General features: G+C 40.2%; 1 protein-coding gene across 5 annotated transcripts in view; it reads right to left on the reverse strand.

Annotated features, from left to right (window-relative positions):
- AKT3 (AKT serine/threonine kinase 3) overlaps positions 1-19,722 on the reverse strand; it is a 327,056-nt gene that overhangs the window by 3,741 nt on the left and 303,593 nt on the right. For all 5 annotated transcript variants that reach the window (XM_064383667.1, XM_021666932.2, XM_021666933.2 and 2 more), the window contains one exon: positions 4,999-5,101. In XM_064383667.1, coding sequence (XP_064239737.1) covers positions 4,999-5,101 — 103 coding nt within the window. The remainder of the gene's footprint in view (positions 1-4,998; positions 5,102-19,722) is intronic.

Genomic DNA, 19,722 nt, shown 5'->3' on the forward strand with positions numbered 1-19,722 from the left:
TTAGCCACACAGTCAACAGGGACAGGTGCTGGACACCCTTTTGGAGGAGGAGGGACTCTTGCTGGGTGTCAGCTAAGAATTAAGAGAGAGCATTCACTCTGTCACTTCAGCAACACATTCATCACAATTCTGAATATAGGAAATTTCACAGATAACCCTGAGGACCCCAATGCTTGATACTCTTTAAAGCCGATGATCTCAACTCCATCATTCCAGCCCCCTTCTGTTGTCAGGCTTGGTAACAGTGAGGCATGAACATCTGATCATGGCCCAACAAGAGCTGAGAGCCTGGGCAGGGGCTGCGGTGGGAGGGGGCTGGAGGAAGGGCAGCTGACTGAGTCGGAGCCTGTCAACACATACAAGCTAGTTCCTGCCATGAGAGACTGTCCATAGGGAACAGTGATGATAATGCACATGAACTACGTTTCCCAAAAACACGTATCTGGAAAAAGAAGACAATGATCAGCTCTACATGCTACATCTCTTGAATTCCTGGATCCAAGGAACGTCAGTTGCTTGATTTTCTTAGAACATTTAACAAATGTCATTATATGGCAGTAAAAGCAACCAGATCTCAAAGAAACCCTCTTTTTCTGTAAGAGGAAGGCAGAGGACCATGAATGGCTATAACGAAAGATGACACATTCCAAAATCTGTTCAATTAATTAACACCAGTGAGGACAATCTGGCATGTTACTGCAGCTGTTTGTAGAAAATGGAACATTTTGCCTTTCTAACTGATGATTTGTTCTAAACAGTAACTGTATCCTGTTTTATACAAGCAAGGTGGCAAGTGGGAAGACAATTGCTAACGAATGGTACTGCTCTGGACTTTTATCAAGAAAACCTCTGTGTGTTAGCCTTTAGGGAGCTGCAAGGGAGCTGCAATGGTAAAGCTGCAAGAAAAAGGTTACATTAAATGTAATCACAGCTCAAAGTTTCCCTGATTCTCCTTTTATCTGCCCCGTAAGGAAATTTAGAATGTATCCAGAACTATCAAACTAAAAATACTGCCCCTCTGCCCTAGAAAAACCCAGAAGCTGCAGTTAACAACCATCAAGGCTGTTCCCCTAAGACAGGAAGCCCAGGGCCAGGTGGTCCCCAACGCTGAGCGCTGTGCTGTGCTGAGCTGCGCTACACAGACAGCAAGAGAGGCTGCTGAACAGAGGTGCCTGCAGATGCGTCCACGCTGCTCTTTGCCTGGGCACACTCTGCTGTGCTCTTTCATCTGACTTCCCTTTCTAGAGAGGTCATGAATAGGGAAAAATACAGGAAGTCCACAGTGTCCTCCCCTCCCCAACTGTGGTGTGCCCAGATGACACTCCTGGGCTCTCATTTCCATACTGCCCAGGGCCCAGGAGCAGGGCAGGACCACACCCCATTTCTGACACCCATGAAAGCCAGATTTTTTTTTTTTTTTAAAGACAGAGTCTCATTCTGTTGCCCAGGCTGGAGTACAGTGGTGCGATCTCGGCTCACCGCAGCTTCTGCCTCCTGGGTTCAAGCAATTCTCCAGCCTCAGCCTCCCGAGTAGCTAGAATTACAGGCATGCACTACCACGCCTGGCTAATTTTTCTATTTTTTGTAGAGATGGGGTTTCACCATATTGGCCAGGCTGGTCTCAAGATTCCTCCTGACCTCAAGTGATCCGCGCAGCTTGGCCTCCCAAAGTGCTGGGATTACAGGTGTGCACTACCATGCCTGGGCAAAATCCAGACTTTCGTGGGCAACAAGCGCAGGCGGATTTTGATAACCATCTTGGAAGTTACTACAACATGCAGGCTTCCTAGGTATCTCTGTCTCAATCTAGAAGTGAACCTATTATCATTTAAAGACACCCAGGTTGTAGGGCTTTTACAGCATGACCCATGTCTGAAACGACATATGTTATTTAAGAACAGAGTTGCTGTTAGTGGCAAAATATGACATGCCAGGAAAAACATTCTTGATGGCGTTTATACTGCTGATAATGAAGCCAAGCAACTAGGTTCAAATTATGTTCTAGAAACTGTGCTGGGGGACGTAAAACACCTTCTAACATTTCAGTCTCATTTTAGATGTCCCAGAAATTGAGCAATAAAACGCATACTAATGACAAATTCTCATCAGGACAAGTGCCCTGTGGGTGTGGAGTAAGGAATAAGGCAGGTCAGATGAATTTGGAAAAGATTCTGGTCCTTGAAAGCTAGGGGTTTAAAATTCAAGTCAATCATGAAAAAATAACTCACTAGCTAAGAGGAATATTCAACAGCTTCTAATTTACCTTTTCTGTAACCAAATCAGTTTTGATTTTTTCTAGGCTCACACTTCTGAGCACCGCGTTTCAGCCCCATCCACTGGCCCTCCACGCACACCACTCCTGCAGCCAGGTGTTTGCTGTGTCGGGTCTATCATCCCCTAACTGGAGTGGGCACACAGTAACACTATGGACTGGCCACTCTGGTGCTTGAGCAGAAATGAAAATAAGGTGATTCAAATTTGCAGAACTCTCGGTGCTCATCCCAAAGAGACGGCTTCTCAGGCATATGGGAGGACAAAAACAGGCCACCGAGAGGTTATCAGCCCTGCTCCCCACTTTTCCAGAGGACAAAGTGACCCACCATCTCCCAGAGCTGTAAGGGGCAGGGCCCGACACAAGGCAGGTTGCCCAGGTCTGAGTCCTGGGCTTTTTCAACCTCACTCTGTGTCCCAAATTGGGATTTCACTTTTAGCTTTCTGAAGTAAAATATCTACTCATGGCTCCATATTTTAGAGCCTACCTATTTCTACGACTTCCAAAATAACATATTTAATTGCTCTAAAGATACACAAATGCCAAACACTCTATTTAAGAACGGAAACTTTCTCAAAGCGGCTGAGACTGAGGACAGAGACCTGTCAGACCTTCCTATCCCAGGGTCTGCTTTGGATATTCAGAGGGAAGGCAAGCCTGGGTCTACTCCCGGCTCTGAAGTTCCTAGGCATTCACCATATTCTGTGTATTCGTGCACCTAACAAGTATTATTAATATGCATACTGTGCCAGGCATCTAACTAGGAGCTTGGGCTAACAACAAGACAAACTAGATCCTTCCTCTCCGAGCCACTGCATGTTAATGGAGGAAAGAGACACTAAACAAATAAATTAACCAGAAAAATACCAGCAAGTAAAGGTGCCAATGTAGTGAATGAAGAGTGGGAGGGAGGGTTGTCAGACTAATGTTCTTCAGACCAGGTCAAAGAAGGTTCTCTGATGGAATGACATGCGAGCTGAACAAGGAGGACTCATCCATGTGGGTTCAGGGAAGAAGAGCATTCCAGGCAGGGACACCCAAACCCCGAGGCATGGTAATGTGTGGCGTGTTTAAGGTATGGCTGGAACCCAGGGACAGTGGGGTAGATGGAACACAAAGGGGTCAGAGAGGTTGACAGGGCCCAGATCAGTGAGTGCTGTGCAAACCAGCATGAGCAACTTTGGATTTAGAGTACAATGGGATGGCACTGCAAGGCTTTAAGCAGAGGAATGATGTGGCCTGCTTACAATTAGGATTATATCCAAATGAAAGGGCCTAGCAAAGGCTCGACGGCAGGAACTGCCCATGGGCCAATCCAGCAATTCACTGATGTAACCCAGCATTGTAGAAAATTATAATGCCACAGTCCATGCTGGGGACAGAAGCCAAGGGCCTATGCCCATTATTTCTCCTCAGAAAGCCCTGAGCTACCTGCCCACGACTCCACAGGCTTGCCAACACTGTCTGTGGCTCTTAGTGATACTAAAATTCTAGCAATGGCACAAGACTGGGTGGAAACTCTGCCTCACCACAGGACAGACCGTGAGTGGCTCACTTCAACGTACCGGTATTTCACAACTTAGCCTAGACATCAGCCAAGCTGGTAACCTGCTCCTGGCTACGGCTGACCGCAACTATAGGACCCTGAGCACCTTAACTTCTTGTGAATCTAAAGAAAGAAAAGCACACATACATAATCGTATCTTTACTTTCAGGGTGCTCATGGTTCCGTTGCTGCCAGTTAAGACCTCTTTGCCTAGATGACTCCTTGTTTGCCTTTTAACACTAAAATCTGCTGCCAGTGATCATATTTGGCACGGCATTTCCCTCCAATCTTCCCTCTCCTGGACACTGAGTCCACATCAGCACTATTAATGAATCTGCCTCTTAAAAAGGAAGGCGAGGAAAAGAAATACAGGAAAGGAATGGAAAAGGAGAGAAAAATTAACATGATGCTATTATGTGAACCAAAAGATGTGTGACGAATACCCAAAGATTGACCCGAAACTCAACCTTATCCTCATTCCTAAGTTGATACTAAATACAGACCTTTGTCAGCATGAAAATGTTTATAAATTATGTCTGATAACCTTTTCCTTCATTACAGGTCCCCTTATTTATGGTATTTCTCAAAGTGTGAGACATACTAATGCATATAAACTGACTTAAGGTGGTACATGAACACACAGTTTTTTTAAGTATGTAATTTATATGTATCCAAAAGTACTAGCAAACTAAATTATGTCTTCACAGATATTACTATTTAAGAGACAGCTAAGTAAAAAGGAATGACTCAATTTAAAGTGAATTTTAAAACTATTAAGTAAGTAGGAGGCCAGAACTGGCAAAATCCTGAAGGCGATGTGTGAATTAACAGTCTAGGAAAAGAGGGGAGTCTCTATTTCACAATCCTTTCAGTTGGTGTCAAAAGAATCTATTGGAGAACAGTATGGGAGGTCTGGTCTGTAACTGCATCTACAATTCTCTCTATAATTTGCCCTACCCAGAAAAGCACTTCTTGCAGCTACCTGTCTTTTGGTATTTCCACTGGAAACTCAATATTCTTAAATTCAATTCAATACTCAATATTCTTAAATGGAATGGAGTAAGTCACTGTGGAATTTGATCTTGAAAATATCGGATGATTTTTTAAAAGACTGTTTTCTTCAATCACATTAGAAGAAATTACATTAGAAATTTATCAATTGCCTTCTAAATTTACTTACATTTTTCAGGTGGTGTTATTGTAATAGTCTGAGCTGTAAATTCCTCATCAAAATATCTAGTATCTGTCTCAGATGTTACTTGAGGTTTAAAAGGAGGTACAAGCTGTAAAAAGAAAGACAAAGTTTTATTAACTGATTTCAATTCAGGAAAATTCCTTTCTAGGAAAAAAGTAGAGAGCACGTAATCAAATGAACAGGACAAAAGTTTACAGTGATGAGTCGCAGTGCAAGGTGGACATGGTATTTGGCTTCCCAGTCAACAGTCTAAACAAAATGGCGGTGGGTAACTGGTGGTTCTGTATAAAATCTAATGGATCAGGAGAACCACAGAGCAGGAAAGGAGAGGGATACTGAAAAATCTGTCCTAGTTCTTTATTCCCAATAACAAACATACACACAAAACCGTATCAATGCAGACCACTGTGACACAATGCAACCTCTTTCTAGTGCTAGCTGAAGAAGCTATTAATAAAAACACAACTTAAAAATACAGTTATCACCAGCTTACATATAACAGTGCTGCCTCTGCCCTCTGTAAAGAACTCTAACATTGTACTTGTTAAAGAATTTGCTGATATGAGATGGGCATCAATGCCTGCCCTGCTCTGGAAAAGGGATTCTTGGTGGCCTCTGAAGTTCCACGCAAAATTCTGTCCATAGCTTTCATCATATCCTCACAGGCAACCATAACCCAAGAGATTAAGAGTAGCTCCTCTGGGACTGACAGGGCGGGAATCTGGCATGGAGGTGGAAGGAAAGGCTTGGGCTACTGAAGGTTTCGGATGCCTGAGCCCTGTGAACCTCCACTGGTTGGGAGGAAAAAGGAGCTAACATGGGGCTCCTGCTTCTCAGGGCTCTAGCCTTGAGGGGTAGGTGGAACTCACAGGTTTCATTCTAGCCCAGAATGTTCAATCCCAGAGCACAGAGTCGGAATACATGCTCTGCAAAGTATCATTCAGAACAGGGGATGCTGCTTTAGAATACATTCCTCACGGGGATAAGAAAATGGCAAACAGAATGACAAAAATCAGCATGTTTTATAAAAATTTTACAGAAACAGAAATACACAACTGGCTTGAGATCAGTGCATTTTCCCACTCTTTCTGTCACCAAATTTAAGTTAAATAATAAGGCAAAATCTTTAAGTTAGTCTCTAGATGGAACGATATTTTTAAGAATCAGGGATGAGTAGAGTTAAAAGCAGGTTTTCAAAATAAAGGACCACATTTCAGTTTATGGTACATGCTACAAATCTCTTTTTTCTTTAGAATTCTGTGTGGCCCCAGTACACAGCTATTCTAATGTCTTCACGATTAGCAGGCAACCTTTTGAGGATGAACCAACTCTAGGTTCCACTGATCAGCTGGTAATAGCTACTGATCCCTGACCTGAAACAAGCTCCTCTGCCAGTGGCAAGGAGAAACCTGCCATGGTGCCATCCCATGTTTCTTTCTAGCTGCTCTGCTAGGATCCCTGGACACAAGCAAGCAGGTCACGCCACTGCTAGAAATCCTCCCCTCTGCTTCTCAGGGTAAGTGCATTCTCTTCACCAGCATCACACGCACACGCACAGGGAACACCAGAGGCGACCTAGGCTGGAGCAGTGTTGGCTTTGTTGTTGTTTTTGTTGTCTCTAAGAAAACAAAGGGGTAATTGCCCCTGTCTGGCAGGAAACTGGAAGACTGGAATTCTGGTTGAGTTTTTCTTTCTGATTCACTTTTCTACAGATGTTCACAAAATAGGTCTTTATCCTTCCAATCAAGTTAACCACAAGAAATTCCTGTGGCTGGAATGGGCTTCTCTTGGGCACTGGGAGTAGGTTTTGCTTACTTCTGCCCCACCTTTTCATCTGGTTCTTTGTGATGTCAAAAATTTAAATTTGCCTTCAAGTTGGGGGAAACTTGTCCTTTTAGATAAGAGAATGGTCACCTGTAACTTTAACAAACTGAAACCTACCTTAACACAGTTTTCAAAAGATTACAGGGGAGCTTAAAATAGTCTGTTTCAAATGTCATGTGTACCGAGGACTTTCCTGACCGCTTTCTTGTATTAAACAGCTATCCTCCCCATCACTTTCTATCTTCACACTGCTTTTTCTTCAAGACTTTGTGACATCTGATACACAGGCATGCATACACACACACATATAATACACATATATTTGTTTATTACTGTCATTACATGTCATCACCAATAAAATTTAAGTTCCAAGAGGGCAAGGACTTAAAAAAAGTTTACTGATGCATAATTAACATACACTGAACTGCACACATTAAGAATATACAATTTGGGCTGGGTGTGGCAGTGTGCACCTGTAGTCCCAGCTACTTGGGAGGCTCAGGTGGAAGGGTCGCTTCAGCCCAGAAGGCAGAGGTTGCAGTGAGCCAACATTATGCCACTGCCCTCCAACCCAGCCTGGGCAAAAGAGTAAAACCCTTTGAAAAAAAAAGGCAATCGATACATTTTGACATACATTTATACCCATGAAACAGTCACCAAAATCAAGATGGTGAAAACATCTACCACTTCAAATGTCTTCCTGTACCCCTGTGTAATTCCATCCTCTCTCCCATCCCCTGCAGGCCATGACTGACTGGCCTGTATTTTTAAGAGTTTTATGCAAATGGATCACATCCTATGTACTCTTTGGTTCCTTTCACTTGGCAAGATTACTTTGACATTCATCTGTGTCAATGCATAAGGGCTTTGATGGGAAATCATTAGGCATCCACCTTACAGTCCTGGTGTGGGGCTCCTTCTGACTTATTTTTTCCCTAAACTTAAGAAAGCTTTTAAAGAGCACCAGTGTTTCCTCAGGTAATAATGTAAAAAAGACTACAATGGCATGGGTACATTCCCAGGACCCTCAGTTCTTTAGGGATGAACTAATAGCTAGTATCATAGCTTACAAAAGTGTCTTGAACTTGATGGAGCTTATGTTGAGAAATAAAGTTTGTAGTTTTTATCTTTTAATTCCATTTTCCATTAACTTTTTGAAGTCATCTCATATTTATTTTAAACAACAGCTGAACAAATTTCAAATATTATATTATTATGGGTTGAAATGTGTCCCTCTAAAATTTGCATGTTTAAGCCCTAACCCCAAGTACCTCAGAATGTGACTCTATTTGGAGATAAGGCCTTTAAAAAAGTAACTGCATTAAAATGAGATCTTGGGGTGGGTCTTAACTCAATCTGGTATATTTATAAGAGGAAATTTGGACACATAAGTAGACACACTAAGGAAAAACCATATGAAGACACAGGAAGAACATGGCCATCTGCAAGCAAAGGAGAGACACCTCAGAAGAAACTAATCCTGCCTGCATCTTGATCTTGGACTTTCACCCCTCCAGAAATGTGAGAAAATGAATTTCTGTTGTTTAAACCATCCAGTCTGTGGTATTTTGTTACGGCAGCCCTAGCACATTAATACATTAGTTTCCTATTTCAGCTTTAAACCAGTATCTTCATCTCTTCTTTTTCTCTGCCCACATCTCTCAAAACATTTCTATATCAACTGACAGAATGTAAACTCCCATTTAAGAAGCATAAAGTCAAAAATATTTCTGTAAATCTCAGCTACTTTTATGGATCAACTCAATGAATAGCTATAGTATCATTAACTGCAAACGACATATTTTTCTGACAAATGCACTAAACTTGAAACAAATCTTTATTTGAAACCAATTTGCTTTCAGAAAATGTAGTATCCAATATCCAATGATCTTAAACAAAAGGATCAAGTTTCTGGGTTCAAGGCATCAATTTCATTTCACTGAAAATACGCAACTTCAAGTCTCTATGGTGACAGCAAAGTTAAAGCTCCCTAAATCCTTTCCACCCAGATCTTTAAGCAAATTTAAAGGTTATGAAATCACTCTACCATTTACTATCTTCCTAAAAGTGTGAATGAGAAAAACGAAGAGGCTGGACATGGTGGCTAACACCTGTAATCTTAGCACTTTGGAAGGCTGAGGCGGGTGGATCACAAGGTCAGAAGATCAAGACCATACTGGGTAACACCATGAAATCTCGCCTCTACTGAAAAAAAATGCAAAAAATTAGCCAGGTGTGGTGGTATGCACCTGTAGTCCCAGCTACTTGGGAGGCTGAGGCGGGAGAATCACTTAAACCTGGGAGGTAGAGGTTGCAGTGAGCCGAGATTGCGCCACTGCACTCCAGCCTGGCTACAGAGTGACACTCCGACTCAAAAAAAAAAGAAAAAACAAAGAAAGAACAAAGAGAATTTTCTGAAGGTTGTTAGAGTAAGTAACATTTGGTATTTCTAGTATGGCTGGAATGATTGCATGAGTGTAGGCATGAACACCAAGGTCTCTGAAGGTAAGACTCCCCAGACCTTTCTTAGCAACATGCTACTATCAGATACCTGTATTCTTTCTTCTATTGTTCCTTCCGGGTGCTTAAGAAATAGAGTGGAGAACTTGAAATTTTCTGGGACAGCTGATGTAGACAGCGATTACGGTATCTTAATTGCCTTAACAACTGTGGTTATTTTCACCATTTTGTGTTGGCATATAGGGTCCCAAATCCAGGGAACATAGATGTTTACGGTAAAAAACTGCCAACACTATTGCATGCTTAGATTTCCCAGAGACAGTAATCTTGCTGTAATTTTCACTTTTCTGAAACAATATGAGAAAGTAGTCAATCATAGGTGGAGATTCTGGTTTATTTAATCTCTATTAAATACTGGCTTCACACTTGGGTGTATACATAGGTGTGCATGTACTGGAAAAGCAGGAGTATAAAAAGAGGATTTATTTCTAACAAAACTAATGGAAAGATGGCATACATTATTTAGTTACATTGTATGCTAAGCTGTGCCATACCAATGATGACTTCTTGACATAAAACTAGAAACTAATTATATTTCATTTTTACAAAACTACACAATAATAACAAGTTCATACTGTTAATCTTGTGCCTATATAAAATGTACCAAGGCGCTCAAGGTATACAACAAATTAATATACCACTATTATATCATAATATTAGATCTGTCAAAATGAGTACTTTAGCTATAAAAGACATTAAATGTTTAATTAATACATCTGCTTTCATTGCTGGAATTTTGAAGGGGTTGTTAATACATGATATAGATGGTTTGCACTACTTTAAAAGTAATCCCCTTAAATTTGAACTCATATTTTCTGTGATAAATTTTCTCGTTCAAAAAGAACTTCATAACCACTCATCCTACTGATTGTAGGTCTATGCACAGGCAATGCTACTCACAAACATCCATAGGTACGATACATTATTTGAAGATCTGAGTTATACTTGGAGAGGATTCACTTATACATGACAACAAAAGGGCTTTCATCAGTGAAATACTGGGAGCCTTTTTAAAAGGCAGGAGCAGGTAACAAAAAGACTGCATCTTGTAGTGTTTATGGACAAGTTGCATGTATGGTAACTACCAGAACTTCAGTAAGAACCGAGTGACCAATCTTCTTCTTCCCTTTTTCAGCTGAGTTTATAGGTGCTGTCTAACATCGACAGTGTGGCAGCCATTATCACTATTTCTCAGTAGAAATATCCAAGAACATGAACAAAAGTTGAATAAGTATGTAAACTGGAGAAATGACACAAAGGCAATTTCCAACCTACAAGCTAATTTTGTTATAAAAGCCCACATATAAGGCTGGGCACAGTGGCTCATACCTATAATTCCAACAATTTGGGAGGCCAAGGTGGGCAAATCACTTGAGCCAGGAGTTCAAGACTAGCCTGAGTAACACAGAGAGACTCCGTCTCTACAAAAAAATTAAAAAATTACCCAGGTATGGCAGCATATGCCTGTGATCCCACCTACTTGGGAGGCTGAGGTGGAAGGTCGAGGTTGCAGTGAGCTGTGATGGCGCCACTGCACTGCACTCCACTCCTATGGGTGACGGAGTGAAACTCTGTCTCGAAACAAAGAAAGAAAAGAAAAATGCAGCCTACGTACAAACTGGAAAAAAACTTGGGACCTGTTTCAATAGATACACATACACACACACAAACACACACACACACATACACACAGGCTATATAATGTAGGTAGGTTACTAGTCAGTAACATTAAGGTCTATTAAACCTAAAACATATTAAAAATATAGTATTAAAGTTTCCAACAGTATCTATTACTTTTATAGAGAAATTCATATTATGTTTCTGTAAAGATGATATAATCAAGAACCTCTCTCTCTATTCAAGTTCTAGCACTAACAACCACAGCCACTCTCTCAATACCATACCAGATGAATGCTGGAGAGGACCCAGTGATAGGGAGCATTTGGGATGGGGTATGAACTTGTGGTGAGAAGGAAAGACAGGGGCTTTAAAAGCTCAGGAGGAAGAGGCAGAGGTTCAATTTGAGGCTCAGGGGCAGACAGCAGTTTCTATGATAGGCAAGGAAGCTCCTAGGAAAAAGAGCCTGTATTTATCGGGAGCTACACTATGCCCAGGCACTGTACTAATTAACTGAATGCAGGAAACCAATGGGAATTTTATGAAGGACACAGAAGATACAAACTATGTTTTGAAGCTCTGGTTCCAAAAAGGGGTCAAATAGTAGCAAGGGGGCAGATGAGGTTCCTAAACAGGCAAAGAAATCACAAGGAGTACTTCCTGTTAATCTGGTAAACTCTCAAACAAGACTTTAAATTATCTGAAATACTCTATTCCCTAAAAAGAAAAAAGGAGGATCTTTTTGAGCATCTCTTCAATGTGTCTTTAAACTGACTGATAATATATTCACATTGAAAATAATCTTATAGATCCAGTCCCATTCCCTCATTTTAGGATGAAAAATACTGAGGCCCTAAATTTCCATACTAAAGTCATCCTAAAGCATCACAGTATCAACCACCACCCAATTAATTTTAATCCAATCTTAAGTGCAGCCTCTATTTATTCTTAAAATATGGGTTAGGCAACCTTTAAAATACTTCTGCCACCTCTGAAACACAACACTCGACACATGAAAATGTAAATGGCATGCTTATTTATGTCTCTTCTACTAAACCGTGAGCAATGTGAAGACAGGGACTCTATCTTAGCTATCTCTGCAAGGCTAGCTTTGCAAAGCACAGTACTTACTTATGTAATACAATACTCACAATACTTCCAACACTTAGCGCATACTACAGTCATGTGTCGCTTAATGACAGGGATCTCTTCTGAGAAATGCATGTTAGGTGATTCTGTCATTGTGCAAACATTATGGAGGGTAGTTACACAAACCCAGATGGTGTAACCTACAACACACCTAGACTATATGAGATGGCCACTTCCTCTAGGCTACAGCCCTGTACACGTTACAGTAGTGAGTAGGGTAGGCAACTGTAACATAATGGTAAGTATTTGTGTATCTAAATGTAGAAAAAGTACAGCAATACCTCATTATAATCTAGGGAACCACTGTGGTATATGCGGTCTGTTGTTGACTGAAGCATCGTTGTGTGGTGCATGACTTATAGATAAGCACCAAATATTTGGTGAGTAAACACAAGAAAATATTCACAGGGGTTCTTCGATCTTTAGGCCATCGATGCCTACTCACTGGGCAGCAGTCTCTGGATGACTCCTGAACCATGCATGCAAAGGGCAGATTCCAAGCTCCCTAGTGAAGTCTAAAAGGCACTGTCAAAAGGTAATGAAATTACACATTCTCTATATTTGTTACTGAGAATTGGAACAAAAAAGAAGAAGAACAGCCATGAATTATGTTGTGGCTGAACTGAACTAACCGTAACATTCACTGGTAATTCACACTGTTTAAATAAGCTCTCTCACACAAGCTCTTTAGAATGCTGCACAAATGTGAATCTGTGAGATACTTCCTTGCATGAATACAAAACATTGTTGTGCCACATGAAGAAAAGGTGTACATCTGGCATGCAATAATGCATAATTAAGAACAAATACTCAGTTTCACTTCCAATCATGGCCAAGTAGCTCCGACTGGATTAACCCTCCTGCACGTAACTATAACCTCAGAAAAAAATACGTGAAAACAATCTAAAGGTTCTGGGAAGCAACTGAAAATACGTAGATACTGAAGAGGGGGTGGGCACTAGGAATACGGAATGGCACCAAATGAATTTCTCATTTTTATGGCTTTTTGCCTTTTGACATGGAGTCTTGCTCTGTCGCCAGGCTGGAGCGCAGTGGCGCGATCTCAGCTCACTGCAACCTCCGCCTCCTGGGTTCAAGCAATTCTCCTGCCTCAGTCTCCTGAGCAGCTGGGACTACAGGCGCATGGCACCACACCCAGCTAATTTTTTTGTATTTTTAGTAGAGATGGGGTTTCACCATGTTGGACAGGATGGTCTCAATCTCCTGACCTCGTTATCTGCCCGCATCAGCTTTCAAAGTGCTGAGATTACGGCGTGAGCCACCATGCCCAGCAGGGTAAAAATCTTAAATTAGCAACCCACAGTCCTACTGCCATGAAGAATCAGAGGACAGAGTTGGAAAATGTACAGCAGCTTTAAAGTGAGGGAGGTGTAATCTCAGAAAAGAGGCAGCCAAAGAAAAGCAGCCCTAAAATCTCAGTATAAAGTCTGTCCAAATCTCTGCTGACTCCTGAACCACATACATGCACAGGGAAGGCTCCAAGCCCCCTAGCGAAGTCTAAATAAACCAACTGGAAACCTTAACCCACTGGAAAAAAGACAGCATTTGCAGTTTGAGTTCCTCTGTGACTGGCCTAGGAAAATAAAAAATTCAGTATTCGTTGTTGCAACCTAACCGAATTCAGAGGCATAACAACCTACCGGTCACAATGCCCAAGATGCAGTCCAAAATGACTCAGCATTAAACAAAAAAAAAGGAAACAGAACCCATACACCGGAAAAAGACACCAAAGGAAACTGATGCTCTGATGTTGAAATCAGCAAAGATGTTAAAGCAGCTTTATAATTACCCTCAATGATGTAAAGTAAAATATGTTCATAATGAAGGAAAAGGTTGAAAATCTCAGCAGACACATAGAAACTATTAGGAAAAGGACCAAATGGAAAAATCTAAAAAAATTAAAATATCTGAAATAAGAAATTCTCTCTATGGGCATAGAGCCCATTGGAGATTATATAAGAGTCAGTAAACTTGATATACAGCAGAGATTATTATCCAATTTGAATAGCACAGGAAAAAAATGTGAAAAAAGCAGAACTTCATACCTGTAGGACAACTTCCAAAGGTAAGAAGAAGAAAGAGAAATAAGAAAGAAGAGATAGATAATAAGACAGAAAATATATTTCAAGAAATAATGGCTAAAAGTTTTCCAAAGGTAACGAAGGATATGCAAGAGATTCAAAAAGCTCAGGCAACTCCAAGCAGAATAAATACAAAGAAAACCTCACCTAAACACATTATAGTCAAAAGCTGAAAACCAGAGCCCGTCAAGGTTCCATGAGAAAAGCAGAACTACTCTCTCTGTATGTAAAGAGATTACAGGGAATTGAATTTACCTGATTTTGGGAGCTAGTTATGCTGCCTCTGTAAGGCTGTTATGTTCAAGTTTACTGCTGGGGCTTGATGTCCACAGGGCAGTTAAGTTGAGACGGGAAGATGCAGGTAAAGCTGAGAGAGGAAAGATGAAACGGAATCTAGAAGCACAAGCTGGAGACCAGGAGGACACACTGAAACCCATGTTAATTCGTACCATCTGACCTTGCTGGTGTGGATATCCTGCAAAAGCTGGGGACCTTCACCGTGGAGCTAAACACACATCCCAGCCCAGCAAGAGGCTCAAATGTTAACAGGATGCAGGGGGAGATGGAGCAGATGCATGCCTGACCACTGCCACATGCCAATGAAATGGTCTAGCAGACAAACATGAATGAGCTACAAAATGGCTGCTCCTTCAAGTCTATCCTCCAAATCTCCTGTGAGAATCTTAAATAGCAAAGGGAATCCTGGGAAATGTATCTCTCAGTCTAGTCAACTGACAAATTACAAAGCCATCATACAAACAAAAATATCTTGAAAACGGCCAGTGAAATATACCACATAACTTACAAGGAAGACATATTTAAATATGTACTCACTAAACTATCAACCCACAATTTTATATTCAGTAAAAATATCCTTTAAGAATGAAGAAAAAATAAAGACATCATCCCATAAAAGAAAACAAATTTTTTGCCAGCTGCACTACAAAAAATGGTATAAAAAAATTATTTAGACTGAAGTGGAATTATACCAGAAGAAAACATGGATCTTCCAAGAAAAAAAAAATGAAGAAATGAAAGCGTTCTGAAATTAGCAGTGATGGCTGCACAAGGCTGTCAAGACCCTAAAACCATGGAAGTGTAGACTTTAAAGGGTGAATTATTGCAATAAAAAATTAATTAAAAAAAAACAACATTGGAAATGGGAAATATGTAGAAAAATAATAAATACTAAGAGTCCTAACTTAGAATCTGGGATGGAGATGAAGATTAATCTTCAAATAGAAACACAGATGTTTAATGAATAAACCGAACACTTAAAATGAATATAGTAAGGTCTGGAAGATTCCCTTAGGCCCTTTCAGAGGAGGCATTATTTCACTGAGGCCTCTCTCTGTGTCTTGCACATGATAAATAAAAATATTACTTATTTAATCAGTTACCATCTCATTGAAATGAATATCAACCAAGTGACCAAAATAAACTATGAACTACCTAAATCACTCTCTAGAGGCAAGTTTTTTCTTCTTTTCTGAAGGAAATCTTTGAAAGATAAGTAGCAATACAGTAAATATTAAAATCCATCTCAAAATAAGCCAAACATTATAAATCAATCTTCCTGGAATGCCTCTTAAATCTTTTCTAAGTTGTGCTTTATATAATACTTACATAAGTATGTTTTTAAATCATTATACTTTTTTTTCCTTCAAGAAACAAAGCTTTAGCAGTCGGCATAAAACTGGGCTTTGCAATTTCCAACCTCAGCTGGGCCCTCCAGCAATCTGGGACCTCTTTATAGGTCCCTAGTTGGGTTTCTCCCCAGCTCCCTCTGAGTCTATCCCTACATGTGACAGTCACTGTCTTAAAACTTCTAATATCAACCATATAACATTTTTCTCACTCTTAATAAGAAGGCAGAACTTCTGCCATAAAGACAGTGGGCCTAGACCTGCAGTCCCAGCTATTTGGGAGGATCCCTTAAGTCCAGGAATTCAAGGCTGCAGTGAGCTGTGATTGTGCCACTGCACTCCAGCCTGGGCATGACAGTAAGAACTCATCTCTTAAAAAACAAAACAAAAACAAAAACAGTAATTGGGGCCTTCAGTCAGAAACTACCATAACTTTCTGCCTAAATGCCTATAAACACATTTGCTTTGGTGGGCATCTTACTTCCTTCCGATCGATGTCACTACAAGGTTTTCCCACCTCCTTTCTATAGGCTATGTTTCAGAGGTCCTACATTTTTTTCTATTTATTAACCTTACATCTTACTATCCATATGTTTTAATCTTAATATTACTTTTTTCTGTAGAGCTCCATTTTTACACTCTTTTGGATCATTCCCCTGAGCATATAAAATAATTATCACCCATTCTATGTGTTCCCTTTAGCTACTGCTCCTTCTTTCTTTACTCTTCAATTTTCTCTATTTTTAAAATTTTATTTTAGGTTGAGTAGCACACATGTAGGTCTGTTATACAGGAAAACTGCATGTCATGCGGGATTTGGTGTACATGTCATTCCATCACTCAGATAATAAGCACAGTCGTTGGCAGGTAGCTTTTTGAACTTCACCTTCCTCCTGCCCTCCACCCTCAAAGTAGGCTCTGATGTCTGCTGTTCCCCTTTGTGTTGATATGTAACTCAATGTTTAGCTCCCACTTACAAGTGAGAACATGCAGGATTTCATTTTCTGTTCCCTATGTTAGCTTAGGCTTATGGCCTCCAGCTCCATTCGTTTTGCTGCGAAGGACAGGATCTTGTTCTTTTTGATGACTGCATGGTATTCCATGGCATATATGTACAACACTCTTTATCTATTCTGTAACTGATGGGCATTTAGGTTGATTCCATGTCTTTGCTATTATGAACAGTGCTGTAATGAACATGTGTGTGCATGTGTCTTTATGGCAGAATAATTTACATTCCCAATAGGGGACTGCTGAGTCAAATGTAATTCGATTTTGAGTTCTTTGAGATATTGTCAAACTGCTTTCCACAGTGGCTAAGTTACATCTGCACCAGCAGTGTCTAAGTGTTTCCATTCGTCCACAACCTTGCCAGCACCTGTTATTTTATGACTTTGTAATAAGGGCCATTCTGACCAGTGTGAAATGGTATCTCACAGTGGTTTTAACTTACATTTTTCTAATGATTAGTGATGTTAGGTGGTTTTTCACATGCCTGTTGGCCACATGTATGTCTTCTTTTGGGAAGTGTCTGTTCATGTGTCTTGCCCACTTTTTAATGGAGTTTTTTTTATTGTAAATTTGTTTAAATTTCTTACAGATTCTGAATATTAGACCTTTGTCAGATGCATAGTTTGCAAATATTTTCTCCCATTCTGCAGAGGTCTGTTCACTCCTCTGTTTAGGTCTGTTTAGTCCCTTTTGCTGTGCAGAAGCTCTTTAAATAGGTTTCACTTGTCAATTTTTTGTTGCAATTGCCTTTGGAGTCTTTGTCATGAAGACTTTGCCAAGGCCTATGTCCAGAATGGTATTTCCTAGGTTATTTTATAGGGTTTTTTATAGTTTTAGGTTTTGCATTTCTCCTGAGTTGTTTTTGTATATGGTGTAAGGAAGGGGTCCAGTTTTCACCTTCTGCACATGCCTAGCCAGTTATCACAGCATCATTTACTGAAGAGGGAGTCCTTCCCCTATTGCTTCGTATTGTTGACTTTTTCAATCATCAGATGGTTGTAACTGTGTGACATTTCTGGGCTGTTTATTCTGTCCCATTGGTCTATGTGTCTGTTTTTGTACCATTACCATGCTGTTTTGGTTACTATAGCCTTGTAGTATAGTTTGAAGTTGGGTAATGTAGTATCTCTGGCTTTGCTCTTTTTGCTTAGGATTGCCTTGGCTGTTTGGGTTCTTTTTTGGGCCCACATGGATTTTAAAATAGCTTTGTCTAATTTTGTGAAGACTGTCATTGGTAGTTTGAATAGGAATAGCACTGAATCTGTAAATTGCTTTGGGCAGTATGGCCATTTCAACAATATTGATTCTTCCTATCCATGAGCATGGAGTGTTTTTCCATTTGTTTGTGTCGTCTCTGATTTCTTTAAGCAGTGTTTTGTAATTCTCATTGTAAAGATCTTTCACTTCCAGGTTAGCTGTATTCCTAGGTATTTTATTCTTTTTGTGGCTTTTGTAAATAGAATTGCATTCTTAGTTTGGATCTCAGCTTAGATGTTGCTGGTGCAGAGGAATCCTGAGTTTTGTACATCGATTTTGTATCCTTAGATACAGCTTATGTTAATTTGTCCATTTTTGTTAAGTTGTTTATTGCATTATAGAGCTTTTGGGCAGAGAGGATCAGGTTGTTTGGGTACAGATAGAACCATACTATCTGCAAACATTAATGGTTTGACTTCAGCAAATTTTTAAAAACCTGAAGTCATACCAACCACACTCTCAGAACAGTGCAATAAAAGCAGAAATCAATACTAAGAAACTCTCTCAAAACCATAGAATTACATGGAGATTAAACAACGTGTTCCTGAATTACTTTTAGGTAAATAATGAAATTAAGGCAGAAACCAAAAAATTCTTTGAAATGAATGAGAATGACGACACAACATACCAGAATCTCTGGGACATAGCTAAGGCAGTATTAAGAAGGAAGTTTACAGCACTAAACGCTCACATAAAAAGTTAGAAAGATCTCAAATTAACAATCATCTAACATCACAACTAGAAGAACCAGATAAACAAGAGCAAAGCAACCCCAAAGCTAGCAGAAAACAAGAAATAATCAAAATCAGAGCAGAACTGAAGGAAACTGAGATGCAAAAACAGTACAAAAGATGAACAAATCGAGGAGTTGGTTTTTCGAAAGCATTAACAAAATAGACAGACTGCTAGCTAGGATAACTGAAAATGAGAGAAGATCTGAATAAACACAATGAGAAATGACAAGGGGGACATTACTACCCTTCAATGTTTCTTGAGTAGGCTAAGCTGAATGTCCTATTTCTTTTAACTTTCACTTGAATTAAAAATAAAAAAAGAACTATTTTAAGCATCAAGAATAGAAAATAAGACAACCAAGTCTAACGGAAGTTAACGTTGTACCATATGTCCTTTCAAACGTCCATTTTTTTTCAAATATAAAATGGTTACTGCTAAATACCTTTTTCTTCCCTACTCATTAACGTTCAACCATTGATTGATTGATTGAGACAGGGCCTTGCTCTCACCCAAGCTGGAGAGCAGTGGCGTGATCACAGCACATTTCAGCCTTGACCTCCTGGGTTCAACTGATCCTTCCACCTCAGCCTCCTGAGTAGCTGGGACTACAGCCGTGCACCACTATGCCTGGCTAATTTTTTGCATTTTTGGTAAAGGTGGGGTTTTGCCATTGGTCTTAAACTCCTGGGCTCAAGGAATCCTCCTACCTTGACCTCCCAAAATGCTGGGATTACAAGAATGAGTCACTGCACCTGGCAGTATTCAACCATTTTAACCTGTGAGAATGGCAATCACCTATAATTCAAGCAAATGTTGTCCTGAAGTTACTTAATATCATTTACATGCAA

The sequence above is a fragment of the Aotus nancymaae genome, unplaced genomic scaffold, assembly GCF_030222135.1.
Source record: "Aotus nancymaae isolate 86718 unplaced genomic scaffold, 86718_ANA_hifiasm-v0.15.2.pri h1tg000032l_0, whole genome shotgun sequence".
Classification (NCBI taxonomy): Eukaryota; Metazoa; Chordata; class Mammalia; order Primates; family Aotidae; genus Aotus; species Aotus nancymaae.